Here is a 21,760-nt window from a genome sequence, read left to right on the forward strand (position 1 = left end):
TGGGCAGAGGATCTGACCAGTAGGAGTGACGTAGGAGGCTTATCCTCCTCCCTGAGCTCGGTGGCACTGGAGGAGAAAATAGGGACATTTCAGGATCAAATCAGAAGCTGGGATGGATTTTGTAATTCCGGGACTATCCCTGAAAAATAGGGACACTGGGGGGGGGGGGGGGGTTATGTATTTAATCATCCAAAACTTCCACCTGAAACTATAAAGCTTGAACCAGACCCTCTACAATTAATTACAGCAGTGCCTGGGGAATGGTGGAGGGGACAAGTCTCTGTGCCTTTCTGCCCTAGCAACTGTACACAAATAACCCAAACATAATTTCTGCTCCAGAGGATTTTTGCACATCAGATGCAGCACTAGAACAGCGGTGTGATAAAATAAACAGATGGAAGGGGAGCATAAGGTAACCAGGAGGCAATTATGATTCACATTGTAAGCAGTCGCAAGACAACAGATGCTGAGACATCGCTCTTACAGATGAAACCGGCGCAGGAATGGTGCAAGGACAGCCCATACTGTCATTCCTCTCCCACAAACCTTTATTCACATTGCTGATATACTGAATACATAATCCTACAAGGTATTGTGAATGTTCTTTTGCTGGTCCTCCTGAAATGATGCATGCCTAAAGAAAGCAGGGGCATCTCAGGTTCCCTACCGATCGAAGTGGGACACACAGAGGTGGCCCTTCCAGCTGGGCCTTTATCAGCCAACCCTGAGCTCCCAGCTGTAGTTCTCTTACATGTTTTTTTTATAACCCACATCCTTCATGCATACCCCTTCGGGGCCTGCACTCTTGAAAACAGGGCTCAGTTCAAACTCCTCAGTGTTTTTGTGCCCCCTTCTTTGGGCAATTACATTCTTAACAACAATTCCACATGGTTAACAATCCCATCCAACCATTTTGGGTTGCCAACAGGATTTACTGGCTCCAGTTATCTGCTCCCCACCCACATGCAGCAATCTATTGACCATAACTGGTGCTTATCTCTCTATATAATAAAAATATAATAATGTCATCACACGGTCCCCATTGGACGATTTGTAGTGCCCCATCACAAGCCTGGATTCACATAAAGTAGGGGCCGGATAGAGAAATAAAAGTGAAGGCAGGTTGTACAACAGCAGTGGCCAAGGCATGGGAGCAAGAAGGGAGGAGCACAGAGGGGGAAAGTGATGGTTTAAAACAATGGCAGAGGTTTGAGCGAAGTACTGGGAAATATCTGCAGGATCCACATCCTTTATGTTGCTCACGTGAAGTAGCTGAGGAATGGAAGAGGAGGAAGAATAAGGGGGTGTAGTGAAGGGGGAGGATCAATGAAAGGAAAGAAGTGGCTTTTTAAAACAATGGCAGAAGTTTGAGCAAAATGGGTGTGTCAGTAAAGCGTGTTCTCCTTCATGGAGAGCACGTGTTGCGGTGGGGGCCGCCAGGACACTCCAAAGTTGGGGGCGGGCTAATTGATCGTTGGCCACTGATGCGATTGGGGCTTCCCTTGTTGTTGGGAAGAAGTTAATGTTGCCATTTATTGATTGACAGCCAGAAATAGTAAAGCTCCTTGCACGAGCCTAGGGCTTTCTCTTTTTGCCAGTGCATTGGATTGATCACAGTGAAGGGAGACGGTTGTATTTTTCTACTAATTACCCATTATTATTGTGTCTTTGGCCTGCTTTAATTGCATTAGCTCTATTTAAATTTTATTTTGTCCTTTGATTAGGTTTCCTCTCTGTGTAAAAATTATTAATTTTATTTTAATTTTCCCTCTCTCCTAAAATTTTTACCCTTCATTCCTACCCCCCCTAGTCTTTTAATTTTCCCCTATCCCCCCTCGCCCCCACTGTAGCTTGCCTTAGCCTTCGGAGGCACTAGGTCTCTGCGAAGTGCGCCTGGTGCCGCGCCAAAGCACTGCTGGGCCTTTCTTGGGCTTTCCCGAGTCCCCCCGGCCCCCCCCCCCCGCCGGATTCGGCCTTCTTTTGTCCTCGGTGGCCCTCCCTGCTAAGTGGGGAGGCCTGGTGTTTGGCGGGGCTGCAGGGAGGCGGCCTGGGTGCAGGCCCCTTGTGCTCAGCCTCCTTTCCCTGCTCCATTTTGGCGGAACGCCATTTTGCAGGCTTCAGTTGCTCACGCAGGCCATCTAGTGGCCTTTCTGAGCCACTGCAGCCGGTTTTATTATTGCTTTATTTAGGCTCATAATTGGTTGGTGGTATAGTGGTGAGCATGGGACGCAGGTGGCGCTGTGGGTTAAAGCCTCAGCGCCTAGGACTTGCCGATCGAAAGGTCGGTGGTTCGAATCCCTGCGGCGGGGTGCGCTCCCGCTGCTCGGTCCCAGCGCCTGCCAACCTAGCAGTTCGAAAGCACCTCCGGGTGCAAGTAGATAAATAGGGACTGCTTACCGGCGGGAAGGTAAACGGTGTTTCCGTGTGCGGCTCTGGCTCGCCAGAGCAGCGATGTCACGCTAGCCACGTGACCCGGAAGTGTCTCCGGACAGCGCTGGCCCCTGGCCTCTTAAGTGAGATGGGCGCACAACCCCAGAGTCTGTCAAGACTGGCCCGTACGGGCAGGGGTACCTTTACCTTTACCTTTATAGTGGTGAGCATAGCTGCCTTCCAAGCAGTTGACCTGGGTTCGTTTCCCGGCCAACGCATTGCTGCCAGCTAGTGGCCAATAAAGGAAAAGGCACCTTCTGGTTAATTGGATGCTCCTTAATTAAGTAGCTTACTGTTTTATTTTGGTTCATTTTGTGATCGCCAGGTATCTGGGGTGCATTAACTTCTTTTCTCGTGTTGATATTTCTCTTTCTTGGTAGCCATCATATCTCCGAAGAGTCCCAGCGCAGCCTGCCTTGACCGTTCCGCCAAAAAGGACCATTCGGGGACCTTCTCAGTCACTTCGATCCCCCTCGACTGGACAAGCCTCAGGGCGGCTGCAATCTTTGGTTTCGAGCCTGGTGGGTGATCCAGCTGCTTTGGCTCGCTTTGCTTCTGAAGTAGATGGCCTGATCCAACGCTGTAGTGCCGGGCCTAGCCAGCAACCAGCGGTGACCACTGCAGCTGCAGTTTCTTCACCTTCTGATTCCGCATCTAGCGATGAAAATGATCTGCCCATGTCTGGTGTTTTGTTTTCCGATTCTCAGTTTTCTCGGAATGCGGGCTCAGCCCCTGCATCTAGTCACACGCGGGAGGGCAGAACCCCTTCGCGGCGCACAACCGGGAGGGGGCAACGGGGAAAGGCCCCTTCTAGGCATGGGGGGTCTTCTAGGCCAGGGTCAGCTTTGCAACCCTTACCTAGTACCTCCATGGGTTCTGATCAGTCACCTGCCACCTCTTCTCAGTCTGTCCCAGGTGCTGCATTTCAGGGTCCAGCATCAGAGTCTTCTGAGGAGGACAGCCTACCTGTGCCAGCCAAGTCCTCTTCGGGCGGCACATGCCGCCGCAAGAAGTCTTCCGGAAAGCGTGCGAAGAGAAGGCGGAGGGACACCTCCTCTTCGTCGACAGGTATATCTTCGCAGAGTTCAGAGTGAGTCAGAGGCCTCCTCAGAATTTTATTGGGGTCTGGGGGAAGCGGCCTCTGGTTTCCCCAAATGGATTTGGCAGCGTAGGGCCAACTCCCATCGAGCAAAATATGGGGCCACTCAGGAATACTTAAATGGGGTATTGTTACCTGATATTAAGAAGTCAACTAACTCAGCTAGGGATGTGATCCCAGGGTGTCACCTTTCAAAGAAGTTGAGAACTAGGATATTGAATGGTTGCTATGTCGACATGTTCAAGCTGAGCCCTCCAGTGGACAGTTCGCAGGCCCAAGAGAAGTCAGTTCTATCCTCTAAGAAACAGGCTGCTGATTCTAAAGTGGATAGAACCTTCGAGCGCTGGTTGGATTGTTTCCAGGTTTTTGCCCGGATCGTTTCAGCATGTTATCCCAAGAGAGCGGTTCATTTATTTGTCTACCAGTCTATCGTACATAAGGCGTTCGAAATGGCTGGTCATAATGCTGCCTTTGATTATAATGAGAATTTCAGAAGAAGGGCAGCAAAAATTCCCACGGCCCGATGGGATCGGAGGGATTTGGATGTATGGACCACTTATGTGGCCCCTCAGTTTGAAAAGAAGACCCCTGAACCTCAAAAGCCAAAAACAGGAGGTTTTAAAAAGCGCTTGTATTGCTGGGATTACAGTAAAGGCTCTTGCCAGCGACAACCATGTAGGTTTCCTCATGTCTGTGAAAAATGTGGTGGCAACCACCCGGGCTCCACTTGCTTTGGCGGCCGCCGGCCCTTTCGTGGGGGAAAGGGGGGGTCACAAGCTGCAAAAGCGGCCCCCCCTCAAGCAGCAGTTGGCGCTTCTAAGTGAGGCGGATATGGTTTTAGCTTATACGCCGGTACGGCTTCCAGAATTGGTTAATTGGTTGCAGTTTTACCCTAACCGTGAGGCAGCTGCTTATTTACAGGAGGGTTTTTCTTCTGGTTTTAGGATTCCGGTAGCTACGGTCCCCGTAGCACGGAATCTGGTTAATCAGCAGTCAGTTAGGGAAAGGCATGAAGTGGCACGTAGAAAGATTGAGAAAGAAATTGCCTTACGTCGTATGGCAGGCCCCTTCCTGGCTCTTCCTTTCGCTAATCTGCATCTCTCCCCCTTGGGAATTGTTCCGAAGAAAGCCCCCGGAGAGTTTCGCCTTATTCATAACTTATCACACCCCAGGTGTTCGTCAGTAAATGACGCTATCCCCCCGGAGCTTTGGTCGGTAAAATACGCTACTCTTGATCATGCGATCAAGATGATCAGAAAATTTGGGACAGGTGCCCTGCTGGCGAAATGCAACATTGAGTGTGCTTTTCGTTTGTTGCCAATTAATCCTCAGGATTTCTGGCTTTTAGGGTTCCAGTTTGAAGGGGCATTTTATTTTGACAAAGCCATGCCCATGGGCTGCTCAATTTCATGCGCAGCTTTCGAGTGCTTTAGTACTTTTCTCGACTGGGCCTTGCGTTTTAAAACCGGCCTGGATGGGGTGACCCATTTTTTGGATGACTTTTTACTGGCCTCGGCGAGGGACACGGGTGACTGCCTGGCCCTGCTTCAGGCTTTCGCATCTCTTACGGAAGAGTTGGGTGTACCATTGGCATCGGATAAAACCGAGGGACCTTCCACTCAATTGACTTATTTAGGTATCCAGTTGGATATAGTTGCATCTACATCTCGCTTAGGTAAAGGTAAAGGTACCCCTGCCCGTACGGGCCAGTCTTGACAGACTCTGGGGTTGTGCGCCCATCTCACTTAAGAGGCCAGGGGCCAGCGCTGTCCGGAGACACTTCCGGGTCACGTGGCTAGCGTGACATCGCTGCTCTGGCCAGAGCCAGAGCCGCACACAGAAACGCCGTTTACCTTCCCGCTGGTAAGCGGTCCCTATTTATCTACTTGCACCCGGAGGTGCTTTCGAACTGCTAGGTTGGCAGGCGCTGGGACCGAGCAGCGGGAGCGCACCCCACAGCAGGGATTCGAACCGCCGACCTTTCGATCGGCAAGCCCTAGACGCTGAGGCTTTAACCCACAGCGCCACCTGCATCCCACATCTCGCTTACCTGAGGACAAATTGGTTAATTTGCAAAGGATAATAGAGGAGTTGCTTCCTTTACGTAAGGTGACATTGCGTCAGTTGCAGTCCTTATTAGGCCACCTTAATTTTGCATGCAGGGTGGTGGCTCCCGGTCGCCCATTCTGTGCGCGCCTGGCCAGGCTTACGGCCGGCTTGCGTGCCCCTCATCATCGGGTGCAGCTGTCACCTGGTGTAAAGGCGGATTTGCAGTTATGGCTTGAATTCTTGAATGATTTCAATGGGGTGTCATTATGGCAGGACACTTTGAACCTCCATAATGACTTCCAAGTGCATTCTGATGCAGCAGGCTCTCTGGGTTTTGGGCTATACTGGAAAGGTCATTGGTGCGCATTGCCCTGGCCGCCATCGTGGCAAGGGGAGCCTATTACGTGGGACTTAACTTTTCTTGAGTTCTTTCCCATTGCAGTGGCAGTGCACCTATGGGTCAAGGAATTCAAGGACCATCGAGTCTGTTTCTGGTCCGATAACCAGGCCGTTGTGAACGTGTTGGCAAAACAGTCGTCCCGTTCAGCCAGGGTATCGGCCCTTCTCAGGGCTTTTGTTTTGCATTGCCTGCACTTTAACATTGTGTTTTCAGCTCGATTCATCCCTGGCGTTTCTAATGAAATCGCTGATGCTCTGTCCCGTTTTCAGATGGAGCGGTTCAGGTCCCTTGCTCCAGAGGCGAATCTGCTGCCAGAAAATTTCCCGGATCATCTCTGGAACCTTGGCAGCAATTAGTCTTACAGGGAGTAGCCGCGTCCATTTCACCTTCCACTCTGCGCTCATATAATCGAGCTTGGACTGACTTTTTAAAATTTTGTCGTCAGTCTTTGTCTATGGAGATTGAGTCATCTCCTTCTACTTCACAGGTGCTGCAGTATTTGGCGCACCTTTTCCAATTGGGTCGAGCGGCCAGGACACTCAGGATCCAAGCAGCGGCCATCTCCTTCTTCTGTAAAGCCTTCTTTAATAAGGATCCTTGCGCCAAATTTGTTGTGAGCAGGGCTCTGGAAGGTTGGGGGAGGCTTGGAACTCGACCCCCTTTGGTAAGAAAGCCTATAACTTTTTTTTTTTTAAAAAAAATGATATTTATTAAAGTTTCCAAATTAAGACATATAAACACAAACAACAATAAAAACATACACAGACACAATACTAGAAACATGTATAATTTCAAATCTTATTTCTTAAACCTAATTTCCTCGACCTCCTCACACCTCCCCCTTCTGTATTCTAATTCCATTTATCTCATCAGCAAATCCATTCCCTTATTTCCCATTATTTTTAATGATTCTGTTCTTTTTCCTTAATCAACGCCCCTGAAAAACCACAAAATTTTAAAACTCATGTCGATTCTAGCCTTCATTAATATTATAATGTTTGCTTAAATAGTCTTTAAATTTCTTCCAATCTTCTTCCACTGTCTCTTTCTCCTGGTTTCGGATTCTGCCAGTCATCTCCGCCAGTCCCATGTAGTCAGTCATCTTCATCTGCCATTCTTCCAGAGTGGGTAGATCTGGTGTCTTCCAATACTTTGCGATAAGAATCCTTGCTGCTGTTGTGGCGTACATAAAAAAAGTTCTGTCCTTCTTTAACACCACATGGCTAACCATACCCAGGATGAAGGCCTCTGGTTTCTTCAAGAAGGTATATTTAAATACCTTTTTCATTTCATTATATATCATTTCCCAGAAAGCCTTGATCCTTGGGCATGTCCACCAGAGGTGAAAGAATGTACCTTCATTTTCTTTACATTTCCAACATTTATTATCTGATAAGTGGTAAATTTTTGCAAGCTTGACTGGGGTCATGTACCACCTATAAATCATTTTCATAATATTCTCTCTCAAGGCATTACATGCCGTGAATTTCATACCGGTGGTCCACAACCTTTCCCAGTCAGCAAACATAATGTTATGACCAATATCTTGTGCCCACTTAATCATAGCTGATTTAACTATTTCATCCTGCGTATTCCATTTCAACAGCAAGTTATACATTTTTGACAAATTCTTAGTTTTGGATTCTAACAACTCTGTTTCCAATTTTGATTTTTCCACCTGGAAGCCAATTTTCCTATCCAACTTATAAACCTCCAATATTTGATAATAATGAAGCCAGTCTCGCACTTTATCTTTTAGATTCTCAAAACTCTGCAATTTCCACTTGTTTCCCTCCTGAAAGCCTATAACTTTTGATTTGCTTACCAGAATGCGATCAAAGTTGAGGAGCGTCTGCTGGTCCAGATATGAAGCGCGGCTTTTTTCAGCTGCCTTTTCTTTGGCCTTTTTTGGTGCCCTGAGGGTAGGTGAGGTGGTGTTGGAGGTCATCCGGGGCAGGGAGTCTAGGGGTTTGCTTTTGCAGGACGTAACTCTATTCCCTTCTGAGGTGGTCCTATCTATCCGGAATTCAAAGACAGACCAGTTAGGCAGGGGTGCTACTCTTAGGCTCCCCGCCACTGTGGGCAAAGGTCCTTGCCCGGTTAAGGATACCTCCAAATATTTGAACCTTCGGCCTCAGGGGGAGGGTCCCTTCTTTATTCACGAGAATGGTGCCCCATTGGCCAGGCATCAATTTGCTAAGGTGATGCGCAAAGTGATTGCAGCTTGCGGTTTGATGGCAGCAGATTACGCCCCTCATTCTTTCCGCATTGGTGCTGCCACTTTGGCAGCTCATTGGGGGTTGTCTGTAGAAAGAATTAAGAACATGGGTTGTTGGAAGTCTAATGCGTTTTGCGGCTATGTGCATAGCCGTCGTTGATTGCTTGTACTGACATTTGCTTGTCTTTCTTAGGTGTGGCGGCTGTTCGCATTTGGATGGCGGGCCACAGCATTGTCCACTGGGCCAGCATCAGAGCGAGGGAGTCTGGACTTGGACCCAGTCTTGGCCTGCCTCATCACGTGCAGGTGTCCTGGCTGACCAGACGTGGAATGCTGTGGGCCGAATTGCTTCCCCTTGTTCGGAAGCACGTGAGGTTGGAAGGGCCCCCTTCAGCTATCGTGCTCCAGTTGGGGGAAAATGATCTGCCCGCCACAGACTGTTGTTCTTTACGCTTTACAATTCAAAGGGACTTAGTTGAATTGGCAGAGTTTTTGCCGAGTGTGAAAGTTTTTTGGTCCCAGTTGCTGCTGAGGCGCACCTGGCGTGGCAGTCGCTGTCCAGCTGCCACTGAAGGAGCCAGAAAGTGCGTTAATAAGGTGGCAATGAAAACAGTCATTGCTCATGGTGGTTCCGTGATTGCGCACCCCAATATCACCTTCAAAGAGGCCGTCCTTTTCAGGGACGATGGTGTGCATCTTTCCCCGTTGGGAAATGACACATGGTTAAATTCTGTTGTGTTGGGTTTGAAGGTGGAGTTGCAGCTGTGAGTGGTTGGCGGCGAGCTTGAGTGCTCGGTGGCGGTTAGACATTGGTTTATGGTTTGGTTGGTTGAGGGGCATGGATTGGCTGTGCCTGCCCCTCTAATGCTGCTGCTGCAAGGGATTCCGTTAAAGGAATTGGGAGCTAACTATTGCTTGTCCACTCTGACAAGGGGGCTCGGGCCATAGCAATGAGCTCCTGGTTGCATTTGGGGTGAGGGCAGGTTCCCTGCTCCGCGTAACCCCCAAGTGTATTCCCCCATTCTGACTTTCGCATCGTGCGGAATGTCAGTCTGTCCCCCATGGTGGTGGCAGATAGTCGCAACCAATGCCTACGCAACCACTCACAAATTTGTATTTTAATAAAGTTGTGGCCAAAATTATGCCAAAAATCTTAAACAAAATTTTCTGTGTGATGTGTGAGTTATTGGGGTGGACCTGGGGACCTCGACACGCAAGCCTGGGTGGCACAGGTTGATGCACAGGAAACTTCATTAAGTAAATATATCCTAGTCATAGTTTCTAGTTTCTTGCTTAATTTTCCACCTTTATTCTCAGCACAACATTTTTAATCAGTATCTTACACATATCTCTATTTGCCAGTGAATTAGAAAGAGCTAACAAAGTGCTAATTTTTTTTTGGGGGGGGGGTGTTCTGCAGTTCTGCTGACTAAGGATGTTGGGATGATGATATTAACAATCATGTCTTGAGTCCTGCAGTACTAACAGATGCATGAAGGTCCCAATGGCTTGGAAAACAGCAACATATGTTGCAGTCATTAATGGCTTTTTTGCCTGGGTTTAGCAGCAAGGGCGGCTGACACAACCGATTTGCTTTACCCTCAACAGGAGAGAGAGTAATTATGGAAGAGTATTGTATTTAGAAGCCTGTATTAGAAGGAACTAAAAATGAGTTCATCTCCAACCACATAACACGTTCCCTATAATTCAGTGCACATTCTTTTTCAGCACAAAACATGCTTTGCTAATTATTGCTAGTTGTGTCCCACCTCCGGTGGCGATTTAATGAACAAATTCAGCAAATGTGAGATAATATGAGTCCTCTGTTCCTACCTGCCCACACCCAACACTAATACAACAAATCAAAATATGCAAAGTAGAGACAAAATAGGATTATTTCACAGACATAAAACTTATAAGTTACATGAACTTGAAATCTGTATCTCACAATTTAATTTAAAAAAATTATGAACTTTAAAGGCCATTTTAGTTATTTTAAACACTAATATGCCAGTTTTCCAGCATGTCTACAAGATGGCTTCTAAAAAGGCCCCCAAAAGATAGAAGGACAGACAGTATTTAAGAAACATGAATCTCAGTCCTTGTGGATCTTTATAGGACAAAACCACCTCCTTTCAATGGCCCTGGAAGAACACCAGCAGACACTGCTATCAATGAATCAAATGGCTGTACATGCTGCCATCTGTTGACATTGAATAGGAGACCACCACCGGCATTGCCCACCAACTAAAGCTTCTATCTTCAAATAGGAGCACTTTGATTGACAGAGAATCTAGCAAAACCATCACAGTGAGTGACAGATTGTCCACATCTGGGAGGTTGGAGCCTGAAACATAACAGGTTTCAAACCACCTGGGAAAAACTCCACTGACAAAATGACAGTCAGAGGGAGAGATCTCTTCTCCTCATGATCACCAACTCATGGACCAATCTTGAGCCTGGCACAATGTGATTCCATTCCAAAGGGATTTGTTTGCAAGATTAACGTTTGCCTAGCAGAAGAGTATTTCACCCATAGAATAAAAATTTATCAGTGCTCAGCAGAGGATAATTTGGCTTGGAATCCTTTTCCCAAATAATTAACACCTGCCCTTTGGTTGTGGACAAAAGGATTTTGTATTCATTTTGTTGACAGACCGATTTGAGAGCACCGAGGCAATGCTGTTTGACAATTGCTGCACATACTTCATTCTGTGGAGGAAATGCATTCTGCTATCTGTCCAATCAATTATGCAGACAAAATGAATTTCATCATAATTCTGTCAACAAAATGCTAACTTGCTTTAAATTATTCGTTTGGCAAAATAAATTAACTTAAAATCCCTTTGTCCACAAAATAGATTTAAGCATTTAGGGAAGTCTTGTAAATAGTCTCTTCTGTTAGTTTAGTGTGTGTAATGCAAATCTATGGCTTAACTGATCCACCCTCTTGCCGAAGGGAATGGCTGCCTCTGGCTGCTCCAGCCTCGCTCTGCACTCTAAGGTCAGGCTAACATCCAGGAAGTTTATCCAGAAAGGGGGGGGGGCAGATAACAATAACATGGAGTGGCTGGGCCATGCAATGGGATCCGTTTCCCCCCTGACCCTCCCCCTCCCTCCCCATTCTTATTTAATCCCAAGCAATTGGCAAGCAGAGCTTGACACGAGGTATAATGGTAGCGTTCCCTGGCCAATCACCCTGCCAGTCATTCAAACAGGAGTGCTGGATCCTTGGAGTACGAGTCTGACAAGGAGTTTCTTGGACAAAGCTGAGCATGAAAGAGCAGCTTAATAAAAGACTGCTGTGCGAATGTCCTTGCGAGCTTTATGTTAATGTGAAAGAGAGCCTCACTTCTGTCCTTTTAAATCTATTTTGTTCAAAAGCAGGGCTTATCCAGGCGATTTTTGGAAATTCAAACATTACCCATAGAGTTATGTCTATAGAGAGTGGGCATGGGCAAAGCCAAGGGGGGCAGTTACCCCCCTTAGATCAAATAAAATAATAGAAATACTTAACTAATGAACCAATCACATTGGTTCTGCCCCCAAAAAAGTCCCCCAAAATGCAAACGGGGACACAGAAAGGGCTGAACTCCTCAATGCCTTCTTTGCCTCAGTCTTCTCCGATAAAGAAAACAATGCCCGACCTGAAGAATTTGGAGCAAATGATTCAGCAGAGGAAACACAGCCCAGAATAACTAAGGAGATAGTACAAGAATACTTGGCTAGTTTAGATGTATTCAAGTCTCCAGGGCCAGATGAACTGCATCCAAGAGTATTAAAAGAACTGGCAGATGTGATCTCAGAACCACTGGCAGTCATCTTTGAGAATTCCTGGAGAACAGGCGAAGTCCCGGCAGACTGGAGGAGGGCAAATGTTGTCCCTATTTTCAAAAAGGGGGAAAGAGAGGACCCAAATAATTACCGCCCAGTCAGTCTGACATCAATACCAGGGAAGATTCTGGAGCAGATCATTAAGCAAACAGTCTGTGAGCACCTAGAAAGGAATACTGTGATCACCAATAGTCAGCATGGATTTCTGAAAAATAAGTCATGTCAGACTAACCTGATCTCATTTTTTGACAGAATTACAAGCCTGGTAGATGAAGGGAACGCAGTGGATGTAGCCTACCTTGATTTCAGCACGGCATTTGACAAGGTGCCCCATGATATTCTTGTAAAGAAGCTGGTAAAATGCGGTCTTGACTATGCTACCACTCAGTGGATTTGTAACTGGCTGTCTGACCGAACCCAAAGGGTGCTCATCAATGGTTCCTCTTCATCCTGGAGAAGAGTGACTAGTGGGGTGCCACAGGGTTCTGTCTTGGGCCCGGTCTTATTCAACATCTTTATCAACGACTTGGATGATGGACTCAAGGGCATCCTGATCAAATCTGCAGATGACACCAAACTGGGAGGGGTGGCTAACACCCCAGAGGACAGGATCACTCTTCAAAACGACCTTGACAGATTAGAGAACTGGTCCAAAACAAACAAGATGAATTTTAACAGGGAGAAATGTAAAGTATTGCACTTAGGCAAAAAAAAATGAGAGGCACAAATACAAGATGGGTGACATCTGGCTTGAGAGCAGTACATGTGAAAAGGATCTAGGAGTCTTGGTTGACCACAAACTTGACATGAGCCAACAGTGTGACGCGGCAGCTAAAAAAGCCAATGCAATTCTGGGCTGCATCAATAGGAGTATAGCATCTAGATCAAGGGAAGAAATAGTGCCACTGTATTCTGCTCTGGTCAGACCTCACCTGGAGTACTGTGTCCAGTTCTGGGCACCACAGTTCAAGAAGGACACTGACAAACTGGAACGTGTCCAGAGGAGGGCAACCAAATGGTCAAAGGCCTGGAAACGATGCCTTATGAGGAACGGCTAAGGGAGCTGGGCAAGTTTAGCCTGGAGAAGAGGAGGTTAAGGGGTGATATGATAGCCATGTTCAAATATATAAAAGGATGTCACATAGAGGAGGGAGAAAGGTTGTTTTCTGCTGCTCCAGAGAAGCGGACACGGAGCAATGGATCCAAACTACAAGAAAGAAGATTCCACCTAAATATTAGGAAGAACTTCCTGACAGTAAGAGCTGTTTGACAGTGGAATTTGCTGCCAAGGAGTGTGGTGGAGTCTCCTTCTTTGGAGGTCTTTAAGCAGAGGCTTGACAACCATATGTCAGGAGTGCTCTGATGATGTTTCCTGCTTGGCAGGGGTTTGGACTCGATGGCCCTTGTGGTCTCTTCCAACTCTATGATTCCTACCCCCCCCACCAGGTCCTGCTTCCCCTAACTAAAATCCTGGCTGTGCCCATGGTAGTGGGGTAACCTTGCACATTTATTTTTCTTTTTGGTTAGCAATGGGTGGCGGTGGGATAGATTTGGCACAGACACTCCAGTTGCTGACCCCTCCGACTCTGTACTTGTTCTCTGCTGTTCCATTTTAAAGAATTAGAGGAGTGCTACTCTACTTGATTAGTATGGTAGGGACTGCTGAACCACGAAGGAAGAAACAGTAGGCCACAAAATGGCCTGGGAATGACCAAAAGGATACCATGCTGCTCATCATCAGTGATGCCACGGTCACTAGCCAATAGGGGCCATGAAACTAGCATAACTGCATTGACCTAGAAGGGAAGGGAAATCTTATTTTCAAAGCAGTCTAAAGCCAGAATAAACATTGCTGTCTGTGAATGGCACTGTTGTGTGTGTTTTGCTTTTGTTTCTTAAGGGCCCTCCTGCCCCCTGCTTTATTATACATTGTCAACACAGCCTGAAACTGTGTCATGCAGGGGGGAGTATAAAGGATTACTTGGCCCTTGCTGTCGCTGAGGGAGTAAAGCCAGGTTTGGATTGTACTATTTCAAATTGCTGATAGAGAACCATAGACTGAATGCTCCTCCGCATGAGGACTGGGGAGACGGCATCCTAAACCCAAAAGCCTAGTCAGCAGGGAGAAGGCTAAGCTAGAACCCCCCCCCCCCCCCAGCCAGCGTCAAATTTGCCAGGCACAGTGCTGATGTGCACAAGAGATATTTAAATAATCTGCACCTCAACTTGTAATCCGGCAAGGTAAAGCTCATACCCACATTTACCACCTCAGTGGAAACTAGGCACCTCTCTCTCGATTGTCTGCATGTAATGGAACAAGAATATCTTGTCTCTAGCGGTCCTCAAAGGCCTGCCTCTTTGGCCATTTTCTCACCTTGCTCCTGATCCCTGCCACTTCGTCTAGTTGTCATTGTGCCCCATACTGACCACTGTTTTGCTGCTGTGGTGAAGTATAAGATGAAGCTATGAGGAGTGTCTTCTTTTAGGATTCACCTGCCAGGCAATATGAGTTTCTTAACAGTGCTTCTACAAAACATATTTATTGGTATTTCACAAACAACCCACGGACAATTTTAGGCCAACCAACTAGCAAGGTTTGCTGGACATATAAACCTAATATAGATTGGTTATTTTTAAACTATGATGTGTTATACGTGGTTTGTTTGTTTGTTTGTTTGTTTGTTTAATTATTATTTGATTCTTATACCTGTGGTTAAACAGGAACTGTAATTGTGTGTTGTGCTTAAATGATGTTGGTGTGCAGTAAGTACTAGACTAGAAGGTATATATGCATTTATTTCAGTATTTTATGCAAATTTTCATGTGTGGCCTGAATGGAAGCATAATACTGTACTTGTCCAGAAAAGGAAAGTTAACATGTACTATGAAAATAGACTGAAATTTTGGGAGTAGGGCTTTTGATTCAGAGACATTCTGGATTATTGTTTTTTTAAGGAGTTGCACAAAGGGAGAATGCAAGGGGACATAAATAAGAGAAAATGTATATGGAACTGAACATCACAATGCTCACAAGAAAGGAGCAGGCTGGTAAATGGTGATCCATTATTATGCCTGAAACAGAATTACATATTCATGAATTCCAAGGTAATGTATTATATTTCTCTCTTGCTTAGTTAATAAATCACTACTCGATTACAAAGGATCTAGATAGAAGAGGAGCCTTTCTGGAAAGCTGCTTTGGCAGATGAGCAACAGATTTGTGAAGAATTCTATTCTCTGACCATGTTTGGTTGTGAAAAAATGAAAGGGGGAAGAGTAATGTGGTACTGGCTGATTTTAGCTAAGCCTTGCAGACAATTCTAGCAGCAGATAACTATCCCCGATGGAGTGAGGTTGTAGGTCTTTGCTTGGCTTGATTTTCATTATCCCTCCCTGACAGCCAGCAGAATGTCTATTACCAAGTGCAAAGAAGGTTATGAAAGAGCCATGCAAACCACACTGAGCTAGTAGGTCTGTCTGTTTGATCTATGAAAAATGTGCACTTGCACAATACATTTAGAGTTGTCCAATCCATCAGATAGATCCTTCAAGGGTCATCGCTCTCAAAAGAACGTAATGGATTCAGGAACAGGAAGAAGGAAATAAAGGTTCATTCTAAAGCTGAATAAGTAATTCTACTTACTTTGGCTACAGAATCGTACTTCCTCCTTCCTTCCATTTCTCTGAAGATATAGATACAGATATCTACAGATATAGAAAAAACGCTATGAAAATGCTATTAAAAACATTATAAAAATATAGATGCAATTTGCCATTGAGCTCTACAGCGCCATCTGGTGCCACATTTTTATAACACACTTACAACGTTATAATAGCAACTGTGTAGTTGAATCCTGAGATGTTTTTTCCTGATTCAAAGCTACAAAAGATAAAGACTCTGATGCAGATTTATTTTTCAAAGAACCCTAGTTAAGTCCCTAAAATAAATTCAACAGTGTGCTTATAACAAGCACAGATGTTGGTCCTATAAAGGTCCCAAGAAATTAGACCAAAAGCTCATCATTAGTCATGCTTATTAATATCTGTAGGCTTACTCTGAGTACAAATAGCATTGACTACGACCCTATATATTTTAAAAAGTTCTTTTTCAAATCTGTTCAAATGTGCTTTGTGGAAGCAATTGTATCCTCTTAAGATGAATAACTAACAAATAGGCCATCTTAAGCAGAGCACCTTCTAGTGACCAAACAAGAGAATGAAATTCCATTCTTGCTAGATCTAATTAAATATTGCATTGTGGTATTTAAATCTACATTAAAGCCATTAATATAACTGAAATTCATCCATTGAGTTATAACTCTTCAGAGATACACCACTGTCCAGTTTTTACAGTGGTGCATTCCCTATGTTTAACTACATAAAATTAGTCTTTAATAAAGCAGCCCCTTAGTCAACCATAACAACCTTATCTTTCATATACAGCAAAACACACTGGAAAACAAATGGTGATTCATTGTTTTTCTGTCTGAAAACTCTAATAACACTCTAGTGAATTCAGCTAGAACTTTGCCTAACAATTAGATCTATGACAGTTCCATTTATCTACTATTTCAGCAGCTTTAATTTGCACCACTGCATACTGCCTAATGGTTCTGCAGTTTTTGGTAAGGGCAGGATACGTGTGTGTGTTTGTGGGTTATACTGAATAATCTGGAAGTTACATTTTAATAAATTGCTTTATAATTAATTACACTAATTAAATGGCTACTGGCAGGTATTAGTAATGGGACACCATTTCAATCTTTGTGCAGGGAAATTAAACCATAGAGGAACAAGTGAATGAGAAGTGTATTACAGGTTCAAGAGTGACAAATGGTTACTCAATCTAAAAAGCAGTTAAGTAAAAGTACTTGGATGGCTGGTCATTTAATGCCATTGACTTTGTTGGTACAAAAGGTACAAAAGAATCATATGGCCGCTTTTCAACATACGTTCACATTTTTGCCAACGGACAACAGGCTTTTTCAGTCAAGACTTTTCCTGCTCGTGCACGGTGCTTTTCTGTCTACGCACCACCATCATTGTTACGATTAGTACAGCCATTCCTTTTACTACTTTTGCAATAGCAGAATGTCTATACTAAAAAAGCAAAATGTTTGTTGCACCCCAATGAAATATATACCAATGGCAAATAATACAGTAGTAGCAGTGGCAGCACTGGCATGGCTGCAACTCACCAGATGCACTGAGTCGCACCCAACAGGGGGCGGGCATCACGTAAGCATGGTGTCAAACTCGGTCTGCCACCCCCCTCCAATGGGGGGCAAAGCATCCTTGGGACAGAGTACCAGAGAACTATCCAAGAAGGAACTCTGGCAATTCTCAAATGGACACAAGGACACTTTGACATGTTCCCTTCTTTGTAAATGAATACAGAATCATTTCAGAAAAGAAGGAAATGATTGCTGCCTAGGGTTGTAGTTACAACTCTTACAACTCACCCCTGTGTTAAAATAGGTGCACTGATTGCCATTGCTAATTTGTTTCTGGGTCGAATTCAAGGTGCTCACACTTGTGTTCAAAGTCTTAAATGACTCAGGTCCCAAATATTTGTCCGACCGCCTGCGACACTCTCAGGTGTTGAGATCAGTAGAGGGAGCCCTCTTGGCAGTTCCACTGTCCTCAGAGGTTTGGCAGGGTGGCCCAGCAGAGGGCAGTCCCTAGGTTGTGGCAGCCCCTCCCCACAGAGGCAGCTCTGCCCCCTGCTTGATACCCTTTCCATCCCAAGCTCAGTACCCTGACCTATTTCTTGTAGAACTCTGACTCACTACAGTTAAAGAAAAAGATCCACCCTTCTTTCTAAACTGATGTCTTCTGATGTCATCGCATTCCACAGGTGTCCAGTGTTCCTTGTGTTCTAGAGGCAGTTATTGAGCTCTGCAATTTGATCTCACAAGGACAGGGCTTAGGTGCTCATTCAGGTCAAAACATGAATGCACCACAATTCCTGTTCAGCAAAGCACCTACCCTCAACCTTTTGGAGCTGGGCAGTGGTCTTCTCCTGTGCTGATGGGGACTTGAGTTCAGTCCAGGCCAGACCTGTTTTCCTTCCTATATATTTTGGGACAAACTAAGCCAGCCTTCCCCAACTTGGTGCCCTCCAGATGTTGGGGAGCACAACTCCCATAAACCCCAGACACTTTTAATATCCAGTTTATTTTTATATATATATATATATATTTATTAAGATTTTTAAATACAAATACAGAAATAATAAACAATATAGCATATATCATAACATAGTTTCATAACTTCTTTGGACTCCCTCGCGTCTCCCGCTCCCACTTACATCATTGTAAATTTTGCCAGCAATTTATCATCTTGTTTAGATTCTTGTATCCCATTCATTTGAATATAATCTAATAATTCTCCAAAAGGTTTATATTTTCCTCAATCTCACTTATCGTCCTAATTCCGCCTAATTTGGTGGTGCTCAATTATTTATGATCTAGCATCCTCCTTAACATTCAACCAAATTACAGTATTTTTGTAAATAAATCTTAAATTTCTTCCAATCTTCTTCAGCTCTCTCCTCTCCCAGGTCTCGGATTCTGCCGGTCATCTCAGCCAATTCCATATAGTCTATCAGTTGCATCTGCCATTCTTCCAGTGTGGGTAGATCTTGGGTTTTCCAATGCTTAGCGATGAGTATCCTTGCTGCCGTTGTTGCATACAGGAAAAAAGTTCTGTCCTTCTTTATCACCCTCTGGCCGACAATACCCAGGAGGAAGGCCTCTGGTTTCTTGGGGAAAGTATACTTAAATACCTTTTTCAACTCATTATATATCATTTCCCAGAAGGCCTTCACTCTAGGGCACGTCCACCAGAGGTGAAAGAATGTTCCTTCATTTCCTTTACATTTCCAGCATTTGTTATCAGACAAATGGTATATTTTGGCAAGTTTAACTGGGGTCATGTACCATCTATATATCATTTTCATTACATTTTCCTTCAAAGCATTACATGCAGTGAAGTTCAACCCAGTGGTCCACAACCTTTCCCAGTCCTCAAACATAATGTTATACCCAATATCCTGTGCCCACTTTATCATAGCCGATTTAACCATTTCATCTTGTGTGTTCCATTTTAACAGCAAGTTATACATTCTTGAAAGTACCTTGGTCTTAGGTTCTAACAGTTCTGTTTCCAATTTCGATTTCTCCACCTGGAACCCCAACTTTTTGTCATTTTTAAAGACTTCTTTAATCTGAGCGTAGTGTAACCAGTCTCGCACTTTATCCTTCATTTTCTCCAAACTCTGCAATTTCCAATTGTCTCCATCTTTTTCTAGTATTTCCCCATATTTTGGCCATTTGGCCTCCATATTGAGTCTTTTTCGGGCCTTAGCTTCCAGAGGTGATAGCCACCTTGGAGTTTTATTTTCCAATAAGTCTTTATATTTTGTCCAGACATTAAACACTGCTTTTCTGACAATATGGTTCTTAAAGGCCTTATTGATCTTAACCTTGTCATACCATAAGTATGCATGCCAACCAAAAGCATTGTTGAAACCTTCCAGATCCAGTATGTCAGTGTCTTCGAGAAGTAGCCAGTCTTTTAGCCAGCAGAAAGCTGCGGCCTTAATATCCAGTTTAAGGCTCTTGCACTGGAAACAAGATCAAATTTCCATGTATGCCTCCTGGCCAACCAGAGCTGTTTTAAGTTACGAATGACACAAGGCCTTTGAACAATAAGCCACACCTTATTGAAAGACATATAAAACCTGGGTTGGAACTTCAGATTCTATCATGATAGAACTGCTAAGAAAATACAGAATGGATTTGTGAGCATTGCAAACCCCACAAGCAAAGAAGCTCGTATGAGCATCTAAATTCAAAATCCAGGCAAACAGAATATGTTGAGTGTTGATCTAAGCACATCCCTTTGCTATGTACTCATACCATATATTATTTATTTGAGGAGTTTATATACCACCTATCAGGGCAAAGCCCTTCCAGAGAAGCTTGCAAAAACTGGTAAACAACAATTTTAAAATAGGGAATACACAAAAACAGCCTAATTCCAATCTAAAAACAGTAACAGTATAAACATGCAGCACACAATACCTCAATCCAGCACATACTGAAACAAACGTTAAGATCTGTTTTAAAAAGACCTATACGAGGTCATTCATAACTCTTTGGGGAGTTGCAGAAATGTTGGGCCACCACTGAAAACGCCCAGTCTCAAGCACCCACCAGCCAAGCATGCAATTCCTACAGGAAAAAGCAGGTCTCTCCATAGTTTTCAATACTGGATCTCAAAGCAGCTGTCTTATTACAAAAGAATTTCAGAAACGGACTTGAAAGAGAAGTTGCTGAATTACAACTTATTACTAAATCGAAAACTATGGAGAGACCTGGTCTGAATAGAGATATTGGATTCTTGTCTCATTACACATGCTAAAACTATTTTTTGTTATCTGCATACTATCCCTTGCTTTTTCCTGTAGGACTAATTGCAGTCGTTAACAGTCATCAACAGGTTTACCATACCCGCTGAGTCAATCACCCATCTCCTACTACCCTTCAGAGTAATACCCCTCCCCACCCTCCCACTATATATAAGGGTCTGGTGACTTCTGTTTTAGTGTATCTGAAGAAGTGTGCATGCACACGAAAGCTCATACCAAGAACAAATTTAGTTGGTCTCTAAGGTGCTACTGGACCAAATTTTATTTTTATTTCTAGAAAGAGAGAGAAGGAGGGAGAGGAAGATGATGGACAGGAAACACTTAAGAGACATAAGGAGCCCCTTTTGGGGGCCCTGGTGCTGCTGGGTTAACAGCCCCCCCCCCCGAATCTGGAATGCGCAGCGGCTCTTCTTCTCTCCTTCTGTTGCAGCTCAGCAGCGGAGCATCCGCTTTGCATGCAAAAGGTTTCAACCCCAGTGGCACCTCCAGGTGGGGCTGGGAAGGTCCCCTTCCTGAAACCCTGGAGAGCTGCTGCCAGCCTGTGTAGTCAATATTGAGATCAATCCATCAGTGGTCTGAGCTTTGGGCAGCTTCCCATGTTCCCTTTACATTGCTTAGGTTTTTTTTTATTGAAAGAGCCAGCAAAAAGGCAAGAAAATCCCAGCTGGACCTCGCCAAAGGCCATCTAACATTTATGCAGGAATTAAAGGGTTTGGGGGCAAATGAGCTGAACTCTTGTTTAGGGGTCCCTCTAACCTGACATCTGAGCTGTGGGGAGGCTACAGAGCAACATGGGGGGGGCAAAATTAAGGGTGTTGCTCTGGCTCACTGTCTGTTGTGAGCTTTCTTGCTTGAGAGCTGCCTTTCCCTTGGAGGATGTCTGCCCCCTGCCCAAGCCCTGTTAGCCTTGTGTTGCCCTGTGGCATGGAGTTCCAGAGATGAACTCTGTGCTGACAACTCCCCTGCTGCAGCTCTTTCATTGCAGGGATCTTGTGCTGCCGTGCTGCCCATGTTTTTACTTTTTGCTGTTTTTTCTGCTGCTTTCCATTGTTTTATTGCATTTTAAATTGTTTTTGTTATAATGCTTATTTTAAACTGTTATAAACCATCTTGCACTGGCCTCTGCTTAGGAAGTCTAGATATACATGTTAGCATTAGGTATTACACAAACATACAAAATGGAGCAAATCATAATTGATTCTGAACTCCCATTTCAGGTAGTGTAAGCTCTGCAAGGAGAAACCTGATGACAACAACAGCAGAAGATGTTGCCCCCAAATTAAACTACGTCCCCCA

General features: G+C 44.8%; 1 protein-coding gene and 1 long non-coding RNA gene across 2 annotated transcripts in view; one reads left to right on the forward strand and one right to left on the reverse strand.

Moving 5' to 3' along the window:
* The window catches only part of LOC307220361, a 108,552-nt gene that overhangs the window by 72,988 nt on the left and 13,804 nt on the right, over positions 1 to 21,760 (reverse strand). Inside the window, exons 3-4 of the long non-coding RNA XR_013840851.1 lie at positions 15,674 to 15,735; positions 14,405 to 14,523 (exon numbers count right to left, since the gene is read on the reverse strand). This is a non-coding gene — a long non-coding RNA (uncharacterized lncRNA). The remainder of the gene's footprint in view (positions 1 to 14,404; positions 14,524 to 15,673; positions 15,736 to 21,760) is intronic.
* On the forward strand, positions 1,377 to 9,305 carry LOC307224123 (uncharacterized protein; the record flags this gene model as incomplete). The annotated part of the gene is made up of 3 exons (XM_079990633.1): positions 1,377 to 1,388; positions 2,811 to 3,498; positions 8,390 to 9,305. The coding sequence occupies 3 exons, from the start codon at positions 1,377 to 1,379 to the stop codon at positions 8,962 to 8,964; spliced, it is 1,275 nt and encodes a 424-aa protein (XP_079846759.1). The 3' UTR covers positions 8,965 to 9,305.

This window comes from Podarcis cretensis, assembly GCF_951804945.1.
Source record: "Podarcis cretensis genome assembly, chromosome: 1".
In the NCBI taxonomy this organism is placed as follows: domain Eukaryota; kingdom Metazoa; phylum Chordata; class Lepidosauria; order Squamata; family Lacertidae; genus Podarcis; species Podarcis cretensis.